Source organism: Camarhynchus parvulus, chromosome 9 (assembly GCF_901933205.1).
Source record: "Camarhynchus parvulus chromosome 9, STF_HiC, whole genome shotgun sequence".
Classification (NCBI taxonomy): Eukaryota; Metazoa; Chordata; class Aves; order Passeriformes; family Thraupidae; genus Camarhynchus; species Camarhynchus parvulus.
In genome coordinates, this window is record NC_044579.1 from 1,543,775 (window position 1) to 1,566,695 (window position 22,921).

The following is a 22,921-nucleotide window of genomic DNA, read 5'->3' on the forward strand; positions in this document are numbered from 1 at the left end:
CTCTTGATTAGCCTCCCATCAGCGCTAATCACTTGTTTCCTCCTGATCGGGGAGCCTGACAAATAAATACGGGATGGGAAATAAATTAGGAGCAGGAGGTTGGGAATATCCGTGTTCATTCCAGAGGCACCAGAAAAGCACAGCCCTGTGACTCCAGGAATAAATTAATTATTGAGGGCTGATTTCAACCACCTCATGGATATAAATGGAGATAAAATCCCACTTTTGGTGTCTAATAGGGATTGAAATGTGTGCTGAAATGTTGGGATTGCAGGAAGGGATGGCTGGGCTCTCCACATTCCCTGTGCTCCCACATGTTCTCCAAAACAGGGAGAGCCTGGAGCTCTTCCTAACCCACCACTCCAGGATATCCCAAGCTCAGGAACCTGGGCCAGGTGGGTGGGAACACCCAGTGCTCGTTCCAGAGACACCAGGAGAGGAACATCCCTGTGCCTCCAGGAGTGAATTCATTACCCAGGGCTGATTTCAGCCGCCTCATGGATACCAACGGATATAAAATCCCATTTTTCATGTAAAATAGGGATTGAAATGTGTGCTGAAAGGCTGGGATTGCAGGAAAGGATGGCTGAGCTCTCCTCATTCCCTCCTCTCCTGCCTGAGCCACTCATCCCCATCCCTCCCTCCCTCCCTGGAACATTAGGAAAGTAAAGAAAGCTGAATAAATGAAAAGCCCTGTGAATTATTTATCCCTCTGGAGCTGGCTCTTCCCAGCTTTTCCAGAGCCCTCCCTCCCCCTCTGCAGCTCAGCTCTGCTTCAGGTTTATTTTGAATCATCCAAGGTTTCATTCCAATTTGAATTCTCCCCTGTTAATTAATAATTAATGGCCTCACTTGCTCTGGAATCTCTTTTTTCCAAGCAGGGATTCAGGGAAGGGGAACCAGGCTGATCCTGCCCTGCTCAGGCTCCACCACTGCCCAGGTGGGAAATAAATTCAGTTTTTAACTTAAAGTTGTAATTTTTTAACTTCTTGCTGGATTTTCCCCCACTTTTTGCAGTATCTTCCCAACTTTTTGGTGCGTTTTCCCCCCTTTTTGCTGTATTTTTCCTGTCACTGTGTTCCTACATTGTGGACACTTCCCTGGCTTTTTTTCCTGTCTGCTCAATTTCTTCCCTTTAATCTCATTTTTTGGGGGCTTTTTCCTCCAATTTTTGCCTTCTGTGCCACCACCGCCACTGATTTTTTTTTCTCTTTTTAATATTTTTCACCTTATTTTTTGCACTTTCCTCCATTCTCTCTGGGTGTTTTTCACTCCAGCTTTGCTCAGGAGGCTTTCCCCCAACCTGCCCCTGCTGGAGGTATTTTACAGCCAAAATATCTTGATGATCTTTCCATATTTCCAACAGCAGATGGACCTAGAATGCCAAATTCTGGGATTTCCTCCCTTTTTTTTTCCCTGGGATTTATTTTCTTTGGTTTTGTTTGAGCTGGGCATAGTTTAATCCTTGAAAATGAAAAATTCTCTCTTGAACATTCCTCACCTTTTTTTCTTTAAACCTTGAAGGAATTTTTTGCCTTGTGGCTCTTCCTGGGAGGAATCCCCTGAGGATTAATACATCCCTGAGGACCTGCAATGGGAAAAAAGATGGAAAATAAATATGGTTTTATTTTAATTTTTTTTTTCCTGGGGGAAACTTGCAGGGAGTACTTTGTGTCCATTTTCCAGCTGCGCTGATCCATGAAAAATTAAAATTTACCTAAAGAAAGGCTCAAGGAGGGCACTGAGGACGCCTCTCCTGAGATTCTCCTGCTCCAAGTGTCAGCCTGGATTTCCTGTCAGGATGCAGAACATCCTAACAGCTGCTCCTGGAACCTTCACAGCTCCTTTTAGGTTGTTAAGAAAGGGAATTTTGAAAGTCATGTCAGGTTATTTAAGGAAATAAACCCTGATGGGGGTGAGGTTTCCAAGCTTCCTTATGGAAAAGTGAATTATGACAAGAATTATGGAATTTAGAAGGCAGAATGGAATTAAGGCTTGGAAAGGTTGGAATTTTGGTTGGGGTTGCTTTATTTGTGGTTTGACTCAGAAAAAGAGAGAATTTTTCCTGCCTTTTCCCACCTTCCATAGAGCTTGTGGAAAGGAGAAGCTCATGGACAGATTTCAGGGGTTGGTGCTTGGAAATGAATCCCCATTTTTGAACTTCCTGCAATTTTCTTGCTGCTAGAAACATTCCCATTTCTTTCTTGGATGATCTCTACATTTCTGTGACAATGAAATGTAAAACCTTCCCACTATCCCAGGGTGCTCCAACCTGACCTTGGACACTCCCAGCCATTGGGCATCCTTGGGAAAACCCACTCCAGAATCCCAGGAGAAATTCCTTCCCAATGTCCCATCCATCTCTCCGTCCTTGTGAAGCCATTCCCCTTTCCCTGCCCTTTTCCAAGGCATGTGTTCACGGTGTGGGAATGGCAAGAGGAAGGAGGAATCAGGGATGTGTTTGTTTGTGCTTCAATCTCATAAGGAATTAGCAGAAACCCATTAGGGAAAAACCCTAATCCCATATTGGAAAGGGGGGATTAAGGGACCCAAGGAACTGTCCATGCCTGCAGTTGTAGCACATCATGAACAGGTCATTAACTAATTAATTCTGAGGGAGTCGGGGACAAACTGGTCCTGGCTAAAGGGGCGAAGATCTGAGAGAAGAGAAGCAGATTTGTATGGACAGAACACAAGGTCCTGCTCCCACAGCCCCCTTTAAATCCCCTTGTGAGAAGCCAATTTCCTTTTATTTTCTGGTTTTGTCCCTTTTACCCCGGGCCCAGCCCGTGTTTTGTCCCTTGTGCCCTGGCCCCGGCCCGTTTTTATCCCTTTCACCCCAGGCCCAGCCCGTGTTTTTATCCCTTTTGCCCCGGGCCCAGCCCGTGTTTTATCCCTTCTGCCCCGGCCTGTGTTTTGTCCCTTTTACCCTGGCCCCGGCCCGTGTTTTGTCCTTTTTGCCCTGCCTGCTTTTCAGCTCTTCGTCCCACACGGCCGACGCCGCTTTCCCTCATGACTGTCCCGGCTCTCCCTTATGGCTGTCTGTTCTGTTTCTCCCTCACGGCTGTCCCGGCTCTCCCTCACGGCTCTCCCGGCTGTCCCGGCTCTCCCTCACGGCTGTCTGTTCTGTTTCTCCCTCCGGCTGTCCCGGCTCTCCCTCACGGCTGTCTGTTCTGTTTCTCCCTCACGGCTGTCCCGGCTCTCCCTCACGGCTGTCTGTTCTGTTTCTCCCTCATGGCTGTCCCGGCTCTCCCTCACGGCTGTCTGTTCTGTTTCTCCCTCACGGCTGTCCCGGCTCTCCCTCACGGCTGTCTGTTCTGTTCTCCCTCCTGCTGTCCCGCTCTCCCTGCTTCTGTCCTCCCCCCCTGTCCCCCTGCCCCCCGCCCCAGCCCCCGCCGCCCCGCCCCGTCCCCATCCAGAGCACTGCCCACACCCTGTGCTGGCCGCTGTCCCTCCCGTGTCCCTCGAGTGTCCCCTCACCTGTGTCCGCCGCCTCAGGAGCCATCCCGGGCCGGCAGCGAGCACAGCCCCGGCCCGCCGCTGCTACCGCGCTTTTCCCTCTGCCTCCTCTCGCTCTCTCCCTTCCATCTTCCTCCCCTTTGCTCTGCCTTTTCTGCCCCTCTTTAGTAGGGTAAGTTCTTTATATTTGGTTTTTTTAACGCCCTGCTTTCCCTCTGCCTCCTCTCTCTCTCCCTCCCATCTTCCTCCCCTCGCTCTGTCTTTTCTACCCCTCTATAGTAGGGTAACTCCTTTTTATTTTGGTTTTTTAACGGCCACTTTTCCCTCTATCTCCTCTCTCTCTCTCTCTCCTTCCCATCTTCTTCCCCCTTGCTCTGCCTTTTCTATCCCCCTTTAGTAGGGTAACTCCTTTTTATTTTGGTTTTATTTCGTCACCAATAAACGGTTCTCAGATGTGATGTTTGCCTCGTTCAGGTTAATTTTGGTGCTGTTTTTAAAAGAGTTCCTCGCAGTTCCCACAGTGGAACGTGACACCCTCCAGGTGGATCAGGATGCAGCTCCCAGCAATGCTGGATTTAGGGATTTATTATTTTTTTTCCCCCAGGTGAAATCAGGTATTTTCAAATCCCACTAAATTCTGAGAGTTCCCAATCCCAAAGCTGGCTCCTGCTCCAGCCAATGACAGCCCATCCCAAAGTGCAGCTTCATGTTCTTGTCCATAGAGAAAATATTTCCAATATTCTTTTCTTTGCAAAATCCATTTAAAAAAAAGGATTTTGTTGGAATTGTTCTGTTCTTATTTTGGATAAACTGGAGCTGCAGGAGCCTGGGAACTCCATGCTGGGATAGCTCGGGATACCCTTCACCCTTCCCCTCTCAGACACAGCCCAGGGTAGCAACAAGCCCACCTTAAATATGGAAAATAATCCAGGGGATAACAAACGCAAGGAATTGAGGCTGGGAATTCATTGGCTGGAGTTCCCTGCTGCTGGAATGCCATTTATTCAGCCAACAGGGCAGGAATTCCAACTTTTCCAGCCCTTCCAGGGGGAAGTGTTAGTGATGAGCTAACTGCTCATCCCACTTCCAATGGAAAGGAGTTTTCCATGGGAACGAGCGGATTTTGGGGTTTGGCCACGGTGGAGCAGCTTAATTTCCATTCCAACCGGAATCTGAATTCCATGAGGAAGGAAAAAAGATCCTCTGGACATTTTAATCCCTTTCCAGACCTTGGAGCAGGTCTGGGATTGCCACAAGGAGCGAAATTCCAGGGACAAATCCCGGTGGGAGCCACAGGGATGCAGCCAGCAGGCACCACGGGGAGCAGAGCCCGGCCTGGCCACCACCCTCAACACCAGCAGGATTTGCCGCCAGCATTCCTTAAAAAGGATAATCCCACAGTTTTTCCTGGAATTCCCAGCACGGATTTTCCTTGCTCCGGGTTTTTCCTTGCATTGCTGGATGCCTCCCCTGCATTCCGTGCCCAGGCAGGCTGGGAAGTGCTGCCAGGACCAGGAGCTCCGGCTGGATCCAGCCCTGCTATCCCTGTTCCCGGAGCTGTTCCTGGGCTCATTCCCACCGGGAAGGGCGAGCCAGGGGCTGGAGACTCTGGTTTGATCTGGGAAATCCCAGGAATGCTGCTGAACACCTCCAGGATGGCGTGAGTTTGGAAGCAGAGGGGAAAACAACCCCAAAAGGATAAGAAGTCACGGCATATTAGTGCTTGGAATTGTCTGCTGGAGCAGCACGGGAGGAGGATGAATAATTCAAGGCAGCCAGGATTTCCCTGGCAAGGTCGAGCCTTGTGAAGGGGAGGATTTTTGGAGAGAGCAGCATCCCGCTTTCCTCGGGAAGAGATCTCCCTCCACCGCGGGGGTCACGGCGGCTCCAGGAGCCCTCTGGATTTTGGGAGATCCTTTTGGAAGCGGCTCCGCGGGCGGGACGCAGAGCTCCGCTGGAATAGCGGATGCCGGAGGAATTCCAAGTGGATTTTTCAACTCCACGGGCGAATCCCAGAGGAATGGGCAGCGGGAAGGGGAAGGGGGGAGTGCAGCCGTAGCGGGGCTCGGGATCCCGACATCCCAATCCCCGGGATTGCCCCAAAATGCCCTGAGAGGAGCCGGGAGTGGAAGATGAATGTGAGTACCCTGAAATGGGCTGCCTGCAGCCTGAGATCTGCTCTGCTGCTCGTTTGCACCTCTGAGAGGCACAGTCTGGGGACAGATCCTTTAAATAATTCCCAAAAAACCCTCCTGGGCCTCGTTGGAAGGGCGAGGATTTTATAGGCACCGGGGAAGGAGCTGAAGGATAGGGAAGAACTCCAGGGTTTCTGATTCCAGAGCCCAGCTCAGCCTGGACCCAGCTCAGCAGCTCACAAATACATTGCTTATTAAAACAGTTATTTATTTGGACATTTGTTTGTTTTTAAAGACATTTGTTTATTTATTAAAATGTTTATTTGTTTAGATATTTAATTAGACATTTATTTATTTACTTGGGCTTTATTTATTTATTTATTTAAGACATTTATTGTTATTAAGGGATACTTAGCATTTAGTTTACAATAGCATTTACTATTCCCCAAATAGTAATAATAATAACAACAATAGCAATAACAATAATGATAATAACAATAATAATAATAATAGTACAAAATGTCTTGTCTCGTTCTGCCCAAAATGCACCCCATGCTCCATTCTGAGCTCAGCAGCCAAAAATATCCATGGATTTTATTCTTCTGCAGGAGCAGCAGCTCCACCAGCAAATCTGGGATCCTTGGGAGGGATCCTAATGGATCTTAGGTCATTATTTTTAACCCTAATTTGATTTATTTGATGAATTTTATATTTTTGTTTCTCAAAAAGGGCATCAAGGACAGGGGACAAATTCCTTGGAGTGACCTAAAGGGAGTTTGTGGGACTGGGGATTTTATAAGGAGGGATTTTTATTCCAGGAGGGATTTTAAACTGTGAAACTCTGTCAGCAGAGCTGTGGATTTCCTGGGAATTTGGGATGTTGGGCTGTGGATTTCCTGGGAATTTGGGATCGTGACTCAGCATCTTCAGCGCAGGGATGGATGTGCTGGGGGCAGGGAGAGACAGGCAGGAGTTGTGTCCAGGAATTCTGGGATCTGCTGGGATGTGCAGCCCCTCTGCAGCGCCCCTGGATCCGGGATCCCTCCCTGGATCCCTTGGGATGATCCCTCGGGTGCCAGGGGTTGCTCCAGCTCTGGATTCCCACCCCCGGGAGGGAGGGAGGGAGGGAAGGGAAGCAGCTGCTCCATGGATGTGCTGCCCCTCTGGCCACGATCCATCCGTAGGGATGGGAAGTGGGGACACAGAGCCTGGGAAAGGGGTGTCCACCCCAGGAACCCGCCAGTCCTCTGGGTATGTTTGGGGTCTGTTCCTCAAAGCTTTGGACAAGGTGTGTTTGGATCATTTCTCTGGAATTCCCTGGGTTTCAGACTCCTCTTGGCTGGATTTAAAATCCCTGCCTGGGCTGGGTTTTGTGGAGGGTTGGGCATCAGGAGGGATTTGGTTTGGGGGGCAGAGCAAAGTTAAACTCCAGCACCCTCCCAGGGGAACAGCAACACCTTGGATATTCCCAGATCTTCTGGCTCCTGGGAAAAGCAGCTTTGGGATTTCAGGAGTGTCCCAGGCCTGGGAGGTGTCTGGGAATTTGTTTTGAACACTGGGGTGGCCGGAGGGCTCCGTCCTCCATCCCTGACCCAGTGCTGCTTCCCAGGAATTCCTTCTCCCCTCCCTGGCAGTTATTTGGGGCCACATCCTTTCTCCCAGCTCTAACATCCCCCATTTTCCCTCATTCCCACAATTAATAATGAACCCTCTGGTGTTAATTGGAGCTTGGCACAGCCACATCAGCCCTGCTAAGAGGATTTTCCACTTTCTGTTCTGCCAGCTTCCCATTGCAGGGGGAAATCCGGCAGCACGAGGCCATTCCCAAAGCCCTGGCTGCAATGTGAGCTGTACATCATGGAGCCATGGGGAGAATCATGGAATGGTTGGGGCTGGAAGTGACTTCATATCTCATATATTTATTATGTAGTCTGTGTTGGTTTGGGGAGTTGGCTTGGGGTTTTTCCTTCCATATAATGTGGGATCAGGGGTGGCACTGGATGGGATTTAAATTCTCTCCAACCCAAACCATTCCTGAATTCTCTGAAGTTGCAGCACAAGCCCCATGTCCTGCAGCAATTCCCATGTCCCACAGCCATTCCCATGTCCTGATAGAATTCCCATGTCCCACAGCCATTCCCATCCCCAGCTCCCACCCTGCAGGCACAGCACCCACTCCAGCTGTTCCCTCCCTGTTCCCCTGGGTGCTGCAGGCCCTGAGGGCTCTGCCCATCACTGGGGCTGGGATGGACCATCCCTGCTGGCAGGAATTGACAATCATGGGAAAAGGAACATCTGAACTCCACCAGGCCTGCAGCAAAGTTGGGATTTGAGGCTGGAAAAGCCCAAACTGGAGCTGTTTGTGTGAGGCACTGAGCTGAAAAGAGCAGTGAGGGATGGAACAGAGCAAGACAAAGCCCAAGCAGTTGCTTTCAGCCTAAAATGTAGATTTATGCAGAAAACAAATATCAAGAGCTGCATCTGTTGTGGGTGAAGCACAATTCCTCATCAGGGAGCAGCGCTCGTTCCTCGCTGCTCCATTTGCTGCAGTCACAGATTTTATTTTCCCTGGATTTGTGTGTCATAAAGGAGTTTGGGGTTTTTCTGAAGTTGTATTTCTTTTTTTGAATATAAATGAGTATAAAAATACTTCCCTGGGCCGGGTGGCCACGTTCCTGATGAGGCACATGAGGAATCTCTGGCCATCCATGTATTTATGAAAATCAAGCAGGGGAAAGCCAGGAAAGAGCCTTGGGATGGTGCAGAGTGTTTGGGGTGATAACAGGGATGGCTTTCCCAGCCTTTCCCTGTGTGCAGCCTGCATCCCGAGGGAGGGGGAGGGAAAGCTTCCCACAGCAATTCCCCCCCTCCCAGGTGGCTGTTCCACACTCAGCTCTTTTGGAGAGCAGTTCTGCAGCGCCTGAAAGGAATCTGTGCCTGTGCAGCTGCACCTCTGCCACCCTTTGCTGCCTCTCTGCTCCTGTGCTGCTCCTCTGGCTTCCTCAGAGAGCAAATCCTGGCAGAAGCAGCTGGGGAAGGGCTGAGCCTGGAGAAAAGGGGGATCAGGGGGGCCCTTGTGGCTCTGCACAGCTCCTGCCAGGAGGGGACAGCCGGGGGGATTTGGGATCTGATCCCAGGGAACAGGGACAGGAGCAGAGGGAACGGCCTCAGGCTGGGCCAGGGCAGCTCAGGGCAGGCACCAGCAGGAATTTCCTCATGGAAAGGTTGTTGAACACTGGCAGGGGCTGCCCAGGGAGGTTTGGAGTCCCCACCCCTGGAGGTGTCCAAGGAATTCCTGGATGTGGCGCTCAGAGCTCTGGGGACAAGGAGGGGATCAGGCCCAGGTTGGATGATCTTGGAGATCTTTTCCAACCTAAATAATTCCATGATTCTGTGACTTTGGGGCTGCCCCGTGGATGCAGCAGCCCAGGTTTGGGGGAGAACTGCCAGGAGATGCTCGAGGAGGTCACCAGAAATGGGTCAGGGATCTCAGTGGTACCTTCCCAAAACCAGCTCTTGGAATCCCAGAATCACTGAGGAAAAGGAATCCCAGAATCATTAACAAAAAAGAATCCCAGAATCATTAACAAAAAAGGAATCCCAGAATAGTGAAAGAAAGAGGAATCCCAGAATCATTAACAAAAAGGAATCCCAGAATCAGTAACAAAAAGCAATCCCAGAAGGATTTAGGTTGGAAAAGCCCTCCCAGCCCATCAAATCCAACCTTTTCATCCCCCAAAGCAGCAGGGGAGCCAAGGAAACACACACACACATCCAGGGAATGCTGTGAGCATCCCAGGGACCATCCCACACACCTGCACCACCTCTGGCAAGGAAGGGAGAGGAAAACCGGGGAGGAGAAGGCAGCGCAGGGAGTTTGGGCCTGGCCCTGGGATTTAGAATAAAACCCAAAAGTTAAACCCAGACCAGTTTGCTCTGAGCCTGGTTATCGAGCCGTGCTGGTCCGATGGCTCCTTGGAAGGGCCGATTGAGGATCTCAGGAGTCTCCAGGGAAAAGCAAAGCTGAACCACACCCCGATGGGAGCGGGAGCTGGAGGGGCAGAAACAGAGAAGTGGAATTGTCCAATTGGCCCTGGCTGGAGCCCAGAATCGGCAGCAGCTGTTGGCTCAAAATTCCCTGGAAATAGAGCGGATTGAGGAATTTGATCCCCTCTTTGAAGCAGGAATTCCTGTTGCAGCCGGAATTGCACCTTCCCCTCTCCTGGTTCGCTCCAGGCTTTGGCTGCTTTAGGCTGGGATTAATTATCTGTAACCTGACTCAACTCCCGAGCCGGGCTCAGACGGGGCTGGCGGGGAGGCGCGTCCTGGGGACCGTGACACTGCGGATTGTGGCAGGAAGAGCCAAACTTTATTTTTCCAAACCATTTTCTGTGCCTCTCCTTCAGCTGACTTGGACCAAAAATGATTCACTGTGAAATATTTGCAGTCCCAGAAAATGTACAATCCTCAGCCCTAAGTCAGGCAGCGAACTGGACCGTCCAGGATGCAACAAAAACTTGGGAGAAATTCCTGAATTTTGGTTTTTGCTGCAAACATTGCCAGCTTCGGGCAGGTGGGATGGATCCTCCCGCATTCTCCTGGAGCTGAGCTCGCTCCTCCCCGCTCCTGTTGGACTCCAGCCCCTCCCAGGGACAACCGGAGGCCCCCAAGGTGATTAACACACTCCTTAATTAAGCCGAGAGTTCCTTCAGGGGCTGATTCTTCTTTGCCCAAAGGATCAGGAGGAATTTTGCAGGAGAAATGCTGCAAAGCTTCTGCGCACACGCTGGGATTCAGGAGTTAATGCATTTAGAGGAGGCAACATAAATATTAAGATTCAGCAGGGCTCTGTGGATTCATGCATTTGAAACATTCCAGCTATTTCCCTGCTCGCATTCCTTACCCACGTGCCTTCCACTGCACTTCATTAAAGGGCAATTTTTTTTTTCCCCTCTGGCCTTGATGATTACAAGGCATTCCAGGACAGATAAGGAGATTCCTTTTGTTTACTCCAAGGATTTTCCTGGCCCTCCTGAGCTTCCGGGCCGGGACAGGCACAGGAGAAGCAGCTCCATCCCCGGGATTGTCTCAGCACAGGGGAAGCAGCTCCATCCCTGGGGTTGTTCCAGCACAGGGGAAGCAGCTCCATCCCCGGGATTGTCTCAGCACAGGGGAAGCAGCTCCATCCCTGGAGTTGTTTCAGCACAGGGGAAGCAGCTCCATCCCTGGAGTTGTTTCAGCACAGCTTGGACAGGGCTGGGAGCACTCTGGGATAGGGGAAAGTGCCCAGGGATAGGGAATGGGGTGAGCTTTAAGGTCCTTTCCAACCCATTCCATGATTTTAGGATTTATCCCAGAGCAAATAATTTAGAGGAAAACCAGTTCTGGGCAGGAGCAGCTCTTTCATCCTCCAGTTTTTCCAAAGGAAAAGAGACAACGAGGGCTTTGGGGGTGTTTTAGGATGTGGGGAAAACTTCTGGGAGCCAGGGAAGCCCTGGCAGCGGTGGAGCCATCCCAGCAAACATCAAATCCCAGTTTGGAGAACAGGATCTGCCACAGCCCAACATGCTGAGCCTGGCCTAAGGGGGATTATTTTGGGATGCTGCCCTTGTCCCCCTCCTGCACCTCTGTCCCCTCCTGTGCCGCCAGAAGGGCTTTGGTGGCAGTGCCATCGCTCAGAGTCCTGCTGTGATTTCCCTCCCCCTCTAAATTAAGCAAAGGATTAATTGGCTAAATTTAATTTGCTAAATTTAAAGAGTTAAACCTGCAAATCCAAACAGTAGGAGAACAATGCTCACAAGGCCAGGAATGCTGTGCCATGGGCCCGCTGTGCCCTGCAGCTTCCCGAGGCAGGATGCAGCATTCCAGAGGGGAATGCAGCCCCATGGATCCTGTCCCTGCCCCACAAGGAGCTGTGGGTGAGTCCCCACCATGACTAATTTTAAATTAATTAGCCTTAATTTGGCATTTCAGGGCTGGGGATTGGTTTGGTGCTGGAATCTCAGGGATGCACAAGGCTGGAAAACCTGGGGCAGGGCAGCATCCCAGTGCAATCCATGACCTCAAAGGCAGGGATTGGGATAATGGGAGTGCTCAGGGCCTGCAGGATCTTATTGGGATTTCTGGAGAGGAGACAACTTTTCTGTATGGATAAGCTGTAGAATATTCCACTCTGCCGGAATACTTATCCCAGAATCATCAAATCATAGAATTCCAGAATGGTTGGGGTTGGAAAAGACCTTAAAGCTCATCCAGTTCCAATCCCCCGGGCAGGGGCACCTTCCCCTATCCCAGCTGAACTCTGGCAGCTTTTTTCCTGCCCATGGAATGAACAAACCCCAGGAATGCTCACAGAGGGCGTGCAGCAGGAAAAGGAAACGTGGCCTGCTCTCAGTGCAGTCCTTTTCCTTTCAGGAAAGGGAAACTCTTTGTGTTCACAGGAAACTTCCCTTTCCTGCTTTATCCCAGGGATGTTTTTATCCCAGCATCATTTCCCTGGCAAATCCCACCTGGGCAGGGACAGTGCTCAGCTCTCTGTGGGAGTCACTCCAAGGAAAAAACCCCAAACCCAGTTTTTAAAATAAAAACACAATTTGGGAGCTCTGGGTGGATGTGAGGGTGTTGGGATAAAGACCCAGCTGGCAGAAATGTTCCCATATTTAGGGATTTATGGTGTTTTAAGGGTGATTGAGACTTCCCTGCTTTCCTTCTTCTCTGACCCAAAAACTTCTGCAATTTAGCAGGAGAGAACACAAGAAACCCATTTTAGAATGGGGTTACAGCAGTGCCAAAATAGGAAAATCGAATCAATTTAAAGCTTGTGATAATCAGCAAACAGCCTTTGAAACCAACACCAGGAAAAGAATAAAAATCTGATTTTTGTGATATATTTCAGCCTCAGAATCAACCCCACAAGCCTTGTTTGCATGAAACCTCCTTTGCACTGGATAAAAGAGCTGTGAACCAGATTCTTTCATCTCCAAGGGTTTGTGTTCACACCCTTGAAAATTCCTACAAATCCCAGGTTTTCCATGGTGTTGGAAAAGGGTTTGTGGAAGAGAGAAATGCCATTTGTGTTTGGAATAGCAAGAGCTGCCTCCTTCCTGCGCAGGTCGAGCAGAAATATGTTCCCTGTGTATAATTAGAAGCGAGGAGGGTTTACTATGAGGTTAAAAATGATTGGATCTGTCTGCAGTGGGGAAAAGAAAAAAAGGAAACTTGGAAAAATCATGTGTGTGATGTGTTAAAAAACCTTGTAAGAAAACAAATGTGTCTGAGGACAGGGCAGCAGGGAGGGATTTGCAAGGACTGGCGCCTTAAAGCATGACCTGAATGAAGGCTGAAGCAGCTTTATCCCACTAAAATGGGAAAATTGGGATTGGGAAGTGCCTGCCACTTGGTTCATGCCATTCCAGATGTCACACTGGGAAATTCAGGGAGAGGGAAGTGCTCTTATCCTCCACAAAACGTTATCAGTGCCCTCATGGTGATGAAGGGAAGAAACTTCCCCGGTGAAGATCCCATAAATCAAACTGTCCCCAGCCTGGGAGCAGCGAGGCAGCTCCTCCTTTGCTCAGCAAAAAATCCCTTGTGAGGCTGGTGGTGACGTGAGACCAGCCCCAAATAAAGAATTGCACCACACAAACGGTGTCAAATGCCACCCCCTCCCAACCTTGTGGTGAAACCTCTTCCCCGTGTAATTCATCTCCAGGATTTGGCTCCTTCCTGCCATTTGCTGGGATTATTTTTAAAACTGCACTTTGCAGTTCCTGATTTTCCGGAGTTTCAGCCACCAGGCAGCCTGGGAGGGAAGCAGGGATCAGCTGGGAACAGGGAGGGATTCAGCTGCTCCTGGGGGTCAGGACAGAAAATTGGGATAATCCGGGCTGAGCACCTGGAGGAGACACCTCAAGGGAAAGGTTAATCCCAAATAAACCCTGTGATATTCCCTGAGTATCCCAGCCCCTTTATCCTCCACAGCCCTGCCTGGGGGTTGGAGTCTCCTACAGAAAAGCTGTAGGATTTGAAAGTTTCCTACAAAAAAGAGAGGGGTTTTTAACCAGGGCAAAGTGAGGGGGAATGGCTTCCCACTGCCACAGGGAGCCTGGGAAGGAATTCCTCCCTTTGGGGAGGAGCTGGGATGGAACTCCCAGAGCAGCTGTGGCTGCCCCTGGAATCCTGGCCGTGTCCAAGGCCAGGCTGGACAGGACGTGGAGCGCCTGGGACAGGGACAAGATGAGTTTGATGTTCCTGTCCGTGAGTCTGTGATTCCCATCTCGCAGGGAGAGGAGGGGATGGCCCCAGGACACTGAAAGCTGTCAGCCCCAGCCCTGTTCCCGGTGTTTGTCCCATCTGATGGCGTGGGACTGCCGGGATGCCCCTCCCCGCTCGCCGCTGCTGCCCAGGAGGGGATGAGGAGTCAGACCTGGCACAGGAGACCTCTCCTCTTCCTCCCTTTCCCTCCCCCTGCCCGGCCAGGCCCCCCCGGGAGGAGCAGCTCAGCAGTCCCAGGAGTTCAGGGCTGCGGATGTTCCCTTCTCCCTCCCATCCCTTTGGGATTCCGGACAATTCAGGCCGTGGGGAGCCTCGAAGGGGGATTCCCCCTGAGCTGCACCCACTCCCCAGGTGTCTGTGCCGTGCCCACCTTGGGCCCTGGCATCACCACCCTGCACAACCTTTCATTTTTAACCCCCTGTACTGCTCTTGGGGTAGAGCTCATTTCCTCCCAGTGCAGGGACAGGCTGGAATTACATTTTGGATTTGTGCTCGAGACAGACTGGATAACTCAGAGATGTTTTGATTCTTGTGGGTGACCTCAAGGGCATTTCTCACACAAAATTCCCCCCAAAATCAGCTCCTAACCCAATGCAGTGTTTCAATATTCCAATTAAGAGTTGCTGGTTCTCCCCTGGCCCTGAACTCTGCCCCTCCATACCCAGAGGGCTGGGATTGCAGGGACCAGAGGGCAGCTGGCTGCTGCCACATCTCCAGGCCCTGTGTGGAAGTTCCTGATCCATGGGATTGGTGCTCCCCATTTCAGCCACAGTGCCTTAAAAGGTCTCCTTGCTGTGGAGTTGGGAATGGGAACATTTGCGTGTTAAACTTGGCTTCGGTGACCCAGAATGCAGAAACTAGATTAGTTTTTTTTAGCAGAGTTATTTATAGGAGACTCTTAACGAGTTACTTTAAATTACTTTTAAAGAAGGAAAGCAAGGGAGAGGGTGGCAGCAGGGGTTTGTGGCAGGTCCCTGTGGTCCCTGGGGGCATGGGAGGGAGGATGTCACTCTTTGTCACTGCTGTGACTCCCTGCAGTCACCCACAGCCCCACACAGAGACAATGCCACCTCCTCCCAAACCCAGCCATAAAATCATGGAATGGTTTGGGTTGGAAAGGACCTTAAATCCCACCCAGTGCCACCCTGCCATGGGCAAGGACACCTTCCACTGTCCCAGGCTGCTGCAGCACCAATGTCCAGCCTGGCCTTGGGCACTGCCAGGGATCCAGGGGCAGCCCCAGCTGCTCTGGGAATCCCATCCCAGCCAGGAATTCCCAGTTCCCAATCTCCCACCCATCCCTGCCCTCTGGCAGTGGGAGCCATTCCCTGTGTCCTGTCCCTCCATCCCTTGTCCCCAGTCCCTCTCCAGCTCTCCTGGAGCCCTTCAGGCCCTGGCAGAGCTCTGAGCTCTCCCTGGAGCTTCTCCTCTCCAGGTGAGCACCCCCAGCTCTGCCAGCCTGGCTCCAGAGGGGCTCCAGCCCTGCAGCAGCTCCGTGCTCCCCTCTGGCCCCTCTCCAGCAGCTCCAGATCCTGCTGCTGGAGCCCCCAGGTGCTGGGGCAGTTCCGCAGGTGGGGTCTCACCTGAGCGGGGCAGAGGGGCAGAATCCCCCTCCCGTGCTGCCCCCACTGTGGGATCAGCCCAGCACGGGGGGGTTTGGGGCTGTCAGTGCCTGTGCCCAGGTCAGGCTGAGCTTCTCTTCCACCACCACCCCCACACCCCCTCCCTCCGGGCTGCTTTGATCCATTCCCTTGCCAGCCTGGATTTATGCTTGGGATTGTCCCGACCCAACAACTGCGGGAACAAAGAGTAACATTTAAATAGAAATCTTTTTTTGTGTAACAAAAAAAATAGTTACAATAGCTACTACGACAACATTAGCTAATATCCTAGTCATAATTTTAAAAAAGAAAGCCAAACCAAGAACAATTGAACCGAATACCAAGAACACGGCGTTTTCTGCCCGTCGGAGCGGCGTTTCCTCGCCGCCAGCCGGCGTTTCCCGCAGCTCCCGAGCGGCGGAGCCGGAGCCCGGCCCCGCTCCGCCCCCGCCCGCTCCGCCCGGGGCCGCCCCGCGCCGGCGGCGGCTCCGGAGCGCGGGGCGGCCCCGGGCCGGCGTTTCCCGTGCCCGGCGGGCAGCAGCGCTCCGGGCATCCCTGACACGGCCGCCCTCCGCTTCTCTCCGGCAGGATTCCCGGGAGGATGGCATGGATTTAGGCAGCGACGCCGGCAGCAGCCGCTCCAGCTCGGAATCCAACTCCAGCAAAGCCACGCCGTGCTCGGAGGGCAAGTCCTCGCCGTCCCCCAGCAGCCTGGACCTGGCGGCGCTGGAGGACTCGGAGGAGGAGGAGGAAGAGGAGGAGGACGGGGGGTCCCCGCCGTCCCCGCCGCGCTGCCCGGCCGCCCATGGGCGCCGCTGCGGCCCCGCGGCCGCCGCTGCCCGGCGCTGCCCCCGCCCGCGGCCCCCGCCCCGCTCGGACCCCGCGCAGCGGCGGCGCGGAGCGGCCGCGGGGCCCGGCGGGCGGCGGAGCGCGGGGGCGCGGCCCCCCCGGGACCCGCAGCCCCCGGCCATGGACTGGGCAGCCCTGGAGAGGCACCTGGCCGGGCTGCAGTGCCGGGAGCAGGAGCGCAAGGCGCGGGCCAGCCCCGCCTCGGTGAGTGCGGAGCGCTCGGGGGCGCGGATGGAGGGCGGAGAGGGGATTGTTGGGGATCCCGCCCGGAGGGATGCTGCCGGGGCTGGCCGATCCGGCCGGAGGATGTGGAGCTGCTGGAGAGAGGCCGGAGGAGGCCACGGAGCTGCTCCAGGGCTGGAGCCCCTCTGCTCTGCAGCCAGGCTGGCAGAGCTGGAAATGTTCACCTGGAGAGGAGAAGGGTCCAGGGAGAGCTCAGAGCCCCTGGCAGGGCCTGAAGGGGCTCCAGGAGAGCTGGAGAGGGACTGGGGACAAGGGATGGAGGGACAGGAGCCAGGGAATGGCTTTAAGCTGCAGGATGGTGGATTTAGATTGGATTTTGGGAAGGAATTGTTCCCTATGAGGGTGGGCAGGCCCTGGCACAGGGTGCCCAGAGCAGCTGTGGCTGCCCCTGGATCCCTGGAAGTGTCCAAGGCCAGGTTGGACAGGGCTTGGAGTCACCTGGGACAGTGGAAAGTGTCCCTGCCCATGGCAGGGAATGAGATGAGCTCTAAGGTCCCTTCCATCCCAAGCCATTCCATGATTCTCCAACTTTCCCGGAGCATCCTTGGGCACTGGTGGGGCCGGTTCCCTGCAGCTCCAGGCATGTGGCAGGGGCTGGTGTCCCCGGCAGGAGCCTGGTGCCACCACCAGGCTGTCTCAGAGCTGGGTCCCTTGGAGAGGCCAAGGAAGATCAGCCTTTCTCCAGCTGGGAGCGGCACCAAGCTGGCGCTGGGTGCTCTCCTTTCCTGAGGGAAGAACCTTCCCAAGGCCCGCCTGCCAGCCCCAGTGAACCCCCGGCGCTGTTTTACAGAAACCCCAGTAAATCAGGGGCTGATCCCATCATTCAGGGTGATTTGGGAATTGCACAGAACTTCTGAGCTGCGGTGATGTGAGAGGAAGGAGCACTGCAGACGCGGGTGACACGGCAGGGCTGAGGCTCTTCCATAATGGATGAATTCCAAAGGAATCCAGCGAGCCTCTCTGGAAGCTCTGCAGGAGCCTGTGGATGCCTGAGGAGCTGTGTGCCTCACCAGCCTGCCCCGTGGCCTTGCCTCTGGCACACACCATTTTTTTCCAAGATTTTTTTGTTGTTTCAAAGGCATTCCATGCCCTAACTTCCTGTGAAGTCACCTCGCTCAGGGAGGTGGGGATTTCCCCCTGAATCCTTGAATTACAACTAATTGGTGACAAATCTGGGTGGGTGCTGGGCAGGATGAGTAAGCTGAGGGATGAGTGGGACTGCTGCCATGCAGGGATGCTTTTTTCCAAAGCCTGAACACCGGAGCCTCAGTGCCTTGAGGAACTGACAGGTAACAGCTTTAATTACAGTCATTTGTGCAGCAACTCAGCCTGGGGAAAAAGGGAAGAAGAAAAAAACCACCAAAAAGAAAAAACCCACCTCATTTTTGTGATTTGGGAGCTGATTTCTCCAGCATTATCTGGTCAGCTCTGCCGGCACTGCTGGAAACTCTTTGCCTCCAGGCATGAGCTTAACCAGGTGAGCTGTCACCGAAGGAATTCTCCCCCTGTCAGGGTTTTCCTCCTCCATCCTCCCGTTCCCTCCTGCAGGCACAGAGGCCCTGGAAGGAATTCAGGCTGCCTCACGCCCTGACTTGTCCCGTGCAGAGCTGGGCTGGAGCTTTGCTGTGCAGATGCAGGGCAGGAATAGGCTGGATGGACACCCAGAGGAGCCCAGGGCATGCAGAGCATCTCCCAGTGGTGGGACTTAGCTCCAGGTCGCTTCCCTCCCAGGAGCTGGAGTTTGCCACCCTGCTGATGTGACTTTCCCAGCGTTTGTGGCCCTGGAGAGACTTTGCTCAGCTCCCCAGCTGTCCTGGAGGCACCTTCGCTCCAGGATTCCCCTTCCCTCGGCTCCCAGGGCTGAGGGAGGAGGAGGAAGAGGAGTTCCAGCTCTGCTCCTTCCCACTGGGATCAAAGGGAAGGGCTGCTGGGAGGGGACATTTCCCCTCCTGGCTGGCTGGGAAGGGCTCTTTGATGTCCCCATGGCACCTCCTGTCCCTCCCTGGCCGTGCCTGTGAGCACCCAGCGTGTCCCACGAGCTGCATGTCCCCAGAACCTCCCAGGCTGAGCCAGACCAAAGTGCAAATCCCTGTTTTATTTTTGTTTTCCCTGCCCTTGACATTTCCCTGCGGTTCAGTGTTTATAACAAACCCTTGCCTTGCCCTGCTGGAAGCCCGAGTGTTTGTAAACATGGGAATGGTGGAGAGGAGGCAGCCAGGGAGCAAAACCAGGGGAATGGTGTGGATTGCTCTGCCTGCCTGCTGGCGACCCCAGGAAAGGGGGATTCCAGTGGGACAGGGAATCGGGGTGTTGTGAAAGCAGCTTGGGCTGGAAGCGTCTCCTGGGCTGGCTGTTCCCAGGAATCCAGAGAGATGTTTGATTGGCATGATTTTATTAAGATGATTTATTAAGAGGATTAAAATGGAGGTTTTTCTGCTGTCAGGACCTGGTTTTCCTGGGGTTTGCCATGCCCCAGGCGAAGGCAGGGCAGGGGTCACCTGGGGGGACAGGGGTGACCCAGCAGGGCAGGTGCTGCTCCCCACGGCATCCCTGCCTGCTCCTTCCTCCTCCCTGGGCCTGGCTGGGCATCCCAGCCCCGATTCAGGGATCTCTGCTGATCCCCAGGGCTCTGCTGGGCCCTTGCCAGGCCACACTGACATAGAAAAAAAATCCAAAATTAAATATAGAAATAAAAGATATAAATATTAAATATATAGATATGTATGTATAATAACTTCCAAAATTAAATATAGAAATAAAATATATTTAATTAAATTTTAAAATATAAATATTGATACATTAATTTATTAAATATATAAATATAAAGATTCCAAAATAAATATATAAATAAAACCTATATAAATCTAAAACTATATAAATATATATAGTTAAAGATATTAAATATATGAACTTCCAAAATTAAATATATAAATAAAATATATAAATATATTTTATTAAATTTTAAAATGGAAATATTTATAAATTTATTTATTAAATATATAAATAATTCCAAAATAAATATATGAATAAAACCTATATAAATATAAAACTATATAAATATATATAGTTAAAGATATTAAATATATTAACTTCCAAGATTAAATCTATAAATAAGATTAAACATATAAATATATGTTATTAGATATATAAATACATAAATATGAGTTCAAAAGTTAAATATATAAATAAAACCTATATCAACCTAAAACTATATAAATATATATAAATAATTAAACTAAGATTATAAATGTGTAGTTTAAATAAAAGTATATAATACCACATAGTAGGAAACTTTAAACTTTAAGTTTTAAAATATAGTAATATATGTAAAACAAGATAAAAATTTTAAGACAGAAATAATCCTTCTTAACCTTCTTCTTCACCTTCTTCTTCATAGGTTTAAGTAATATTATGTAATTAAATAAAAATCCACATTACAAAACATGAATAATTAGTTATTAAGTTAAAGATAAAAATAATTTCAACATAATTTCGTCATGAAACAATTTATCCTTAAAAAACCTTACAAAAACAAATACATCACCATTTTTTGTGTTGTTAAAATAGAATACTGTCAAACTCACAACTTCTAAAGCTGTGACGTAAATAAAAACGAATCAACGTCTAAGCCCAAATAAAAAATGCCATCTCACAATGTCACCCTGGCTGTGCTGAGGGCCGTGGGCCACGCTGGGCTGGCAGGAGAAGGAAATTCCCACTCCAGGGAAGCGCCACTGCGGCTTTGGGAGTTCCCCATCCAGGAGGGTCTGGGCTGCCATGCAGGGAGGGCTGGAAGGTTGGAGTGATGAGGGACCTTTGGTCACCTCCTTGGCTGCAGAGATGTGCCCTGGGCTGCTGGAAGGCTGGAGAATGGAATGTCAGTGATATCAATGCCATGGGCAGGGCTGTGGTTCAGCTTCCAGGTGGGGTGAGAGGCCAAGGCTGCTCCCTCGGGCTGAGGGTGCCTGAGAGCTCCTGCCAGGAAATTTGGGAAGGGTTTGGCAGCTTCTGCTTGGCATGGCAGCCCCTCTGCTGAGAGGAGCGGAGGCCCAGAGGGTGGGATGGCCATGGATGGGTCCATCCTGGATATCCCATCACAAAGGACAGGCTGTTCTTGGGGTGGGGGCCCCCAATGCCCCCAGCACCCCCATGCTCCCTGTGGGCCAGCTGGGCAGGTGCTGTCTAGAAATGGAGACAATTCCTGTCTTTCTCCCCAGAAAAGGACTAAATGACTGGTTTTGGAGCTGGATCGAGTGGATGATGTCCCTCCAACCCTGAGTGACTCTGGAGTTTTCTGGACTCCACCTAAGAGGAGAAACCCCTTTCCTGAAGGCACTTGGTGCTCAGAAGGTTCACTATGGAGATGCTTGGCTCAGTCTCCTCACCCAGCTGCAGGAAGCCACCCCCTCCCATTTTTTTTCCATTTTTCCTCCTTTGCTCCACTCCTGGCTGCATCCAGAGTGGTACCAAATGTGCCAGGGGATGATTTATGGCCCTCAGGAGCCGTGGAGGTGCCGGGGAAGCGGCGAGGCTCCGCTTGCTGTGTCTCTAATGGCTCGAATCAAATCCAAATCAGCCTTAATGGCTTTAATATTCCTCCCATTGCCTCTCCGAGGATAATTACAATCAATAGGAGGGATTGGCTGGGAAGAATATCTGCAAATTCTGCAGTCAATTAGAGAAACACTGGCAGGAGGGGAGGTGGCTCGGGCAGACCCGGCCGTGACAGGCTGGGCAGGGAGGGAGGGATGGAATTGCCCAAGGAATTGTGCTGCCCACAAGGCTTAGTGCAGGCAGTGCTGCTAAAAGCTCATCCCTGCAGCTTCCAGGATTTCTGCAGGAGCTTTCTGCATGGGGAAAGATGTGCTGGGTTTTATCTTTTCACCCCTGGAACATTCCTGCCTGTGCTGAGACAGATCGATGGTGGTTATCCTGTCCCTGTGGTGGGGAATCCAAGGAATCCCACATCTGTCCTGACACTTGAACTCCTGCATCTCCAGTGCTTCAGGAAGTTACATTTGTGTCCTGCCATGGGCTGCTGGTCCTCCAGGCTGTGCTGAGCCTCTGCAGGTGGCCATGGTGCTCCTGCTTCCCTCAGAGCTGTCCCATTGGAGTGACCCCAAAGGCAGCAGAGAGCACCCAGAGCCCTGAGCTCACCTCGGGGAGGGTGGAAAAGCCTCAGGTCTGCGTTTGAAAGCAGCTGGGAACGTCCTGGAAGTGTTCAAAGCGTGTGGAAGTGGCACTTGGGGATGTGGTTTAACAGTGAAGACGATGGTGGTGGATTCATTTTTGGATTTGTTGGTCTCAGAGGGCTTTTCCAATCTTAATGATTCTGTGGAGAGACCTCAGGGTTAACCCAGGATATTCCAGAAGCTGCAGGATGGAATTTAGCATGGACCATGTGAATACCTCCTTCTTTCCTGTGTCCCTCTGAAAATGTGAAATTAATTCAAAGCATGGGCTAAAGTCTTGAAATAATTTCATAATTGGCCATGGACAGAAATCTGATTTTCACGGATCAGAGCAGCCAGAATGGAAGGAGAAATGTATGGACCAGCTTGGCACGAGGGAGGAGAGAAATGGAACCAACAGGGGCTTCTTCAAGCCACGTGGGAGCATTGGTGGAGCAGGATTTTTGGGAATGGGGCTGGGATCCAGCCCAGACCTTTGGTGTAAAGCCCTGATCCACCTTGGAGTACTGACCCAGACACTCAGGGAGCAAATACTGGCTTGGGGGTTCTCACTTGAAATGAGCCTTCATTGCTTGACTGAAGTGTGAGTTTTTCCTCCCCAGAGATGTGATGATGTCTGGGATGGGAGCAGGGAACAGCCAGGGATTCATGCCTGGAAGGAATTTCTCCAGCCAGGAGCTGTCAGTGTGGGAATTTCTGCTTGCAGGAAATTGCATTTCTGTCATTGCTCAGCCAGACCTTCCCTGTCCCCCTGGCAGCTCCGGTCCCTGCTGGATCTGAGCACCAAACTCCTCCCCAGGAGGCACCTGCAAAAGGGAACTCCATCATCAGGGAGCTTCTCCGGGGCAATTAATTTGCTGTGAGGCTTTGACATGGAAAACAAACCTTCTGAGTGTGGACCGAGCTGTAATTGTGCATGGTTCCAATGCCCTGGGGTGGGATGAGCTGCAGGAATGCTCCATCCCTGCTGCTGGTGGCCCAGGAGAGCCCTGGACTTTGGCCACTTCGCACCCAGCTCAAAGGTTGGCGGGGAGATCCCTGCTGCTGCCCAAGGGAGCAGTGCCATTCTCTGGGAAAACATCCAGAGGTATTTTTGAGGTGGGAATTCCATAGACTGGAAGGATGAGCCTTTGCTGCTTCCCAAAGCTGGCCAGGCAAAACTCCCAGG

General features: G+C 51.7%; 1 protein-coding gene across 1 annotated transcript in view; it reads left to right on the forward strand.

Moving 5' to 3' along the window:
* LOC115906703 (schwannomin-interacting protein 1) overlaps window positions 1-22,921 on the forward strand; it is an 83,017-nt gene that overhangs the window by 30,586 nt on the left and 29,510 nt on the right. The window contains exon 5 of the mRNA XM_030954085.1: window positions 16,058-16,522. Coding sequence (XP_030809945.1) covers window positions 16,058-16,522 — 465 coding nt within the window. The remainder of the gene's footprint in view (window positions 1-16,057; window positions 16,523-22,921) is intronic.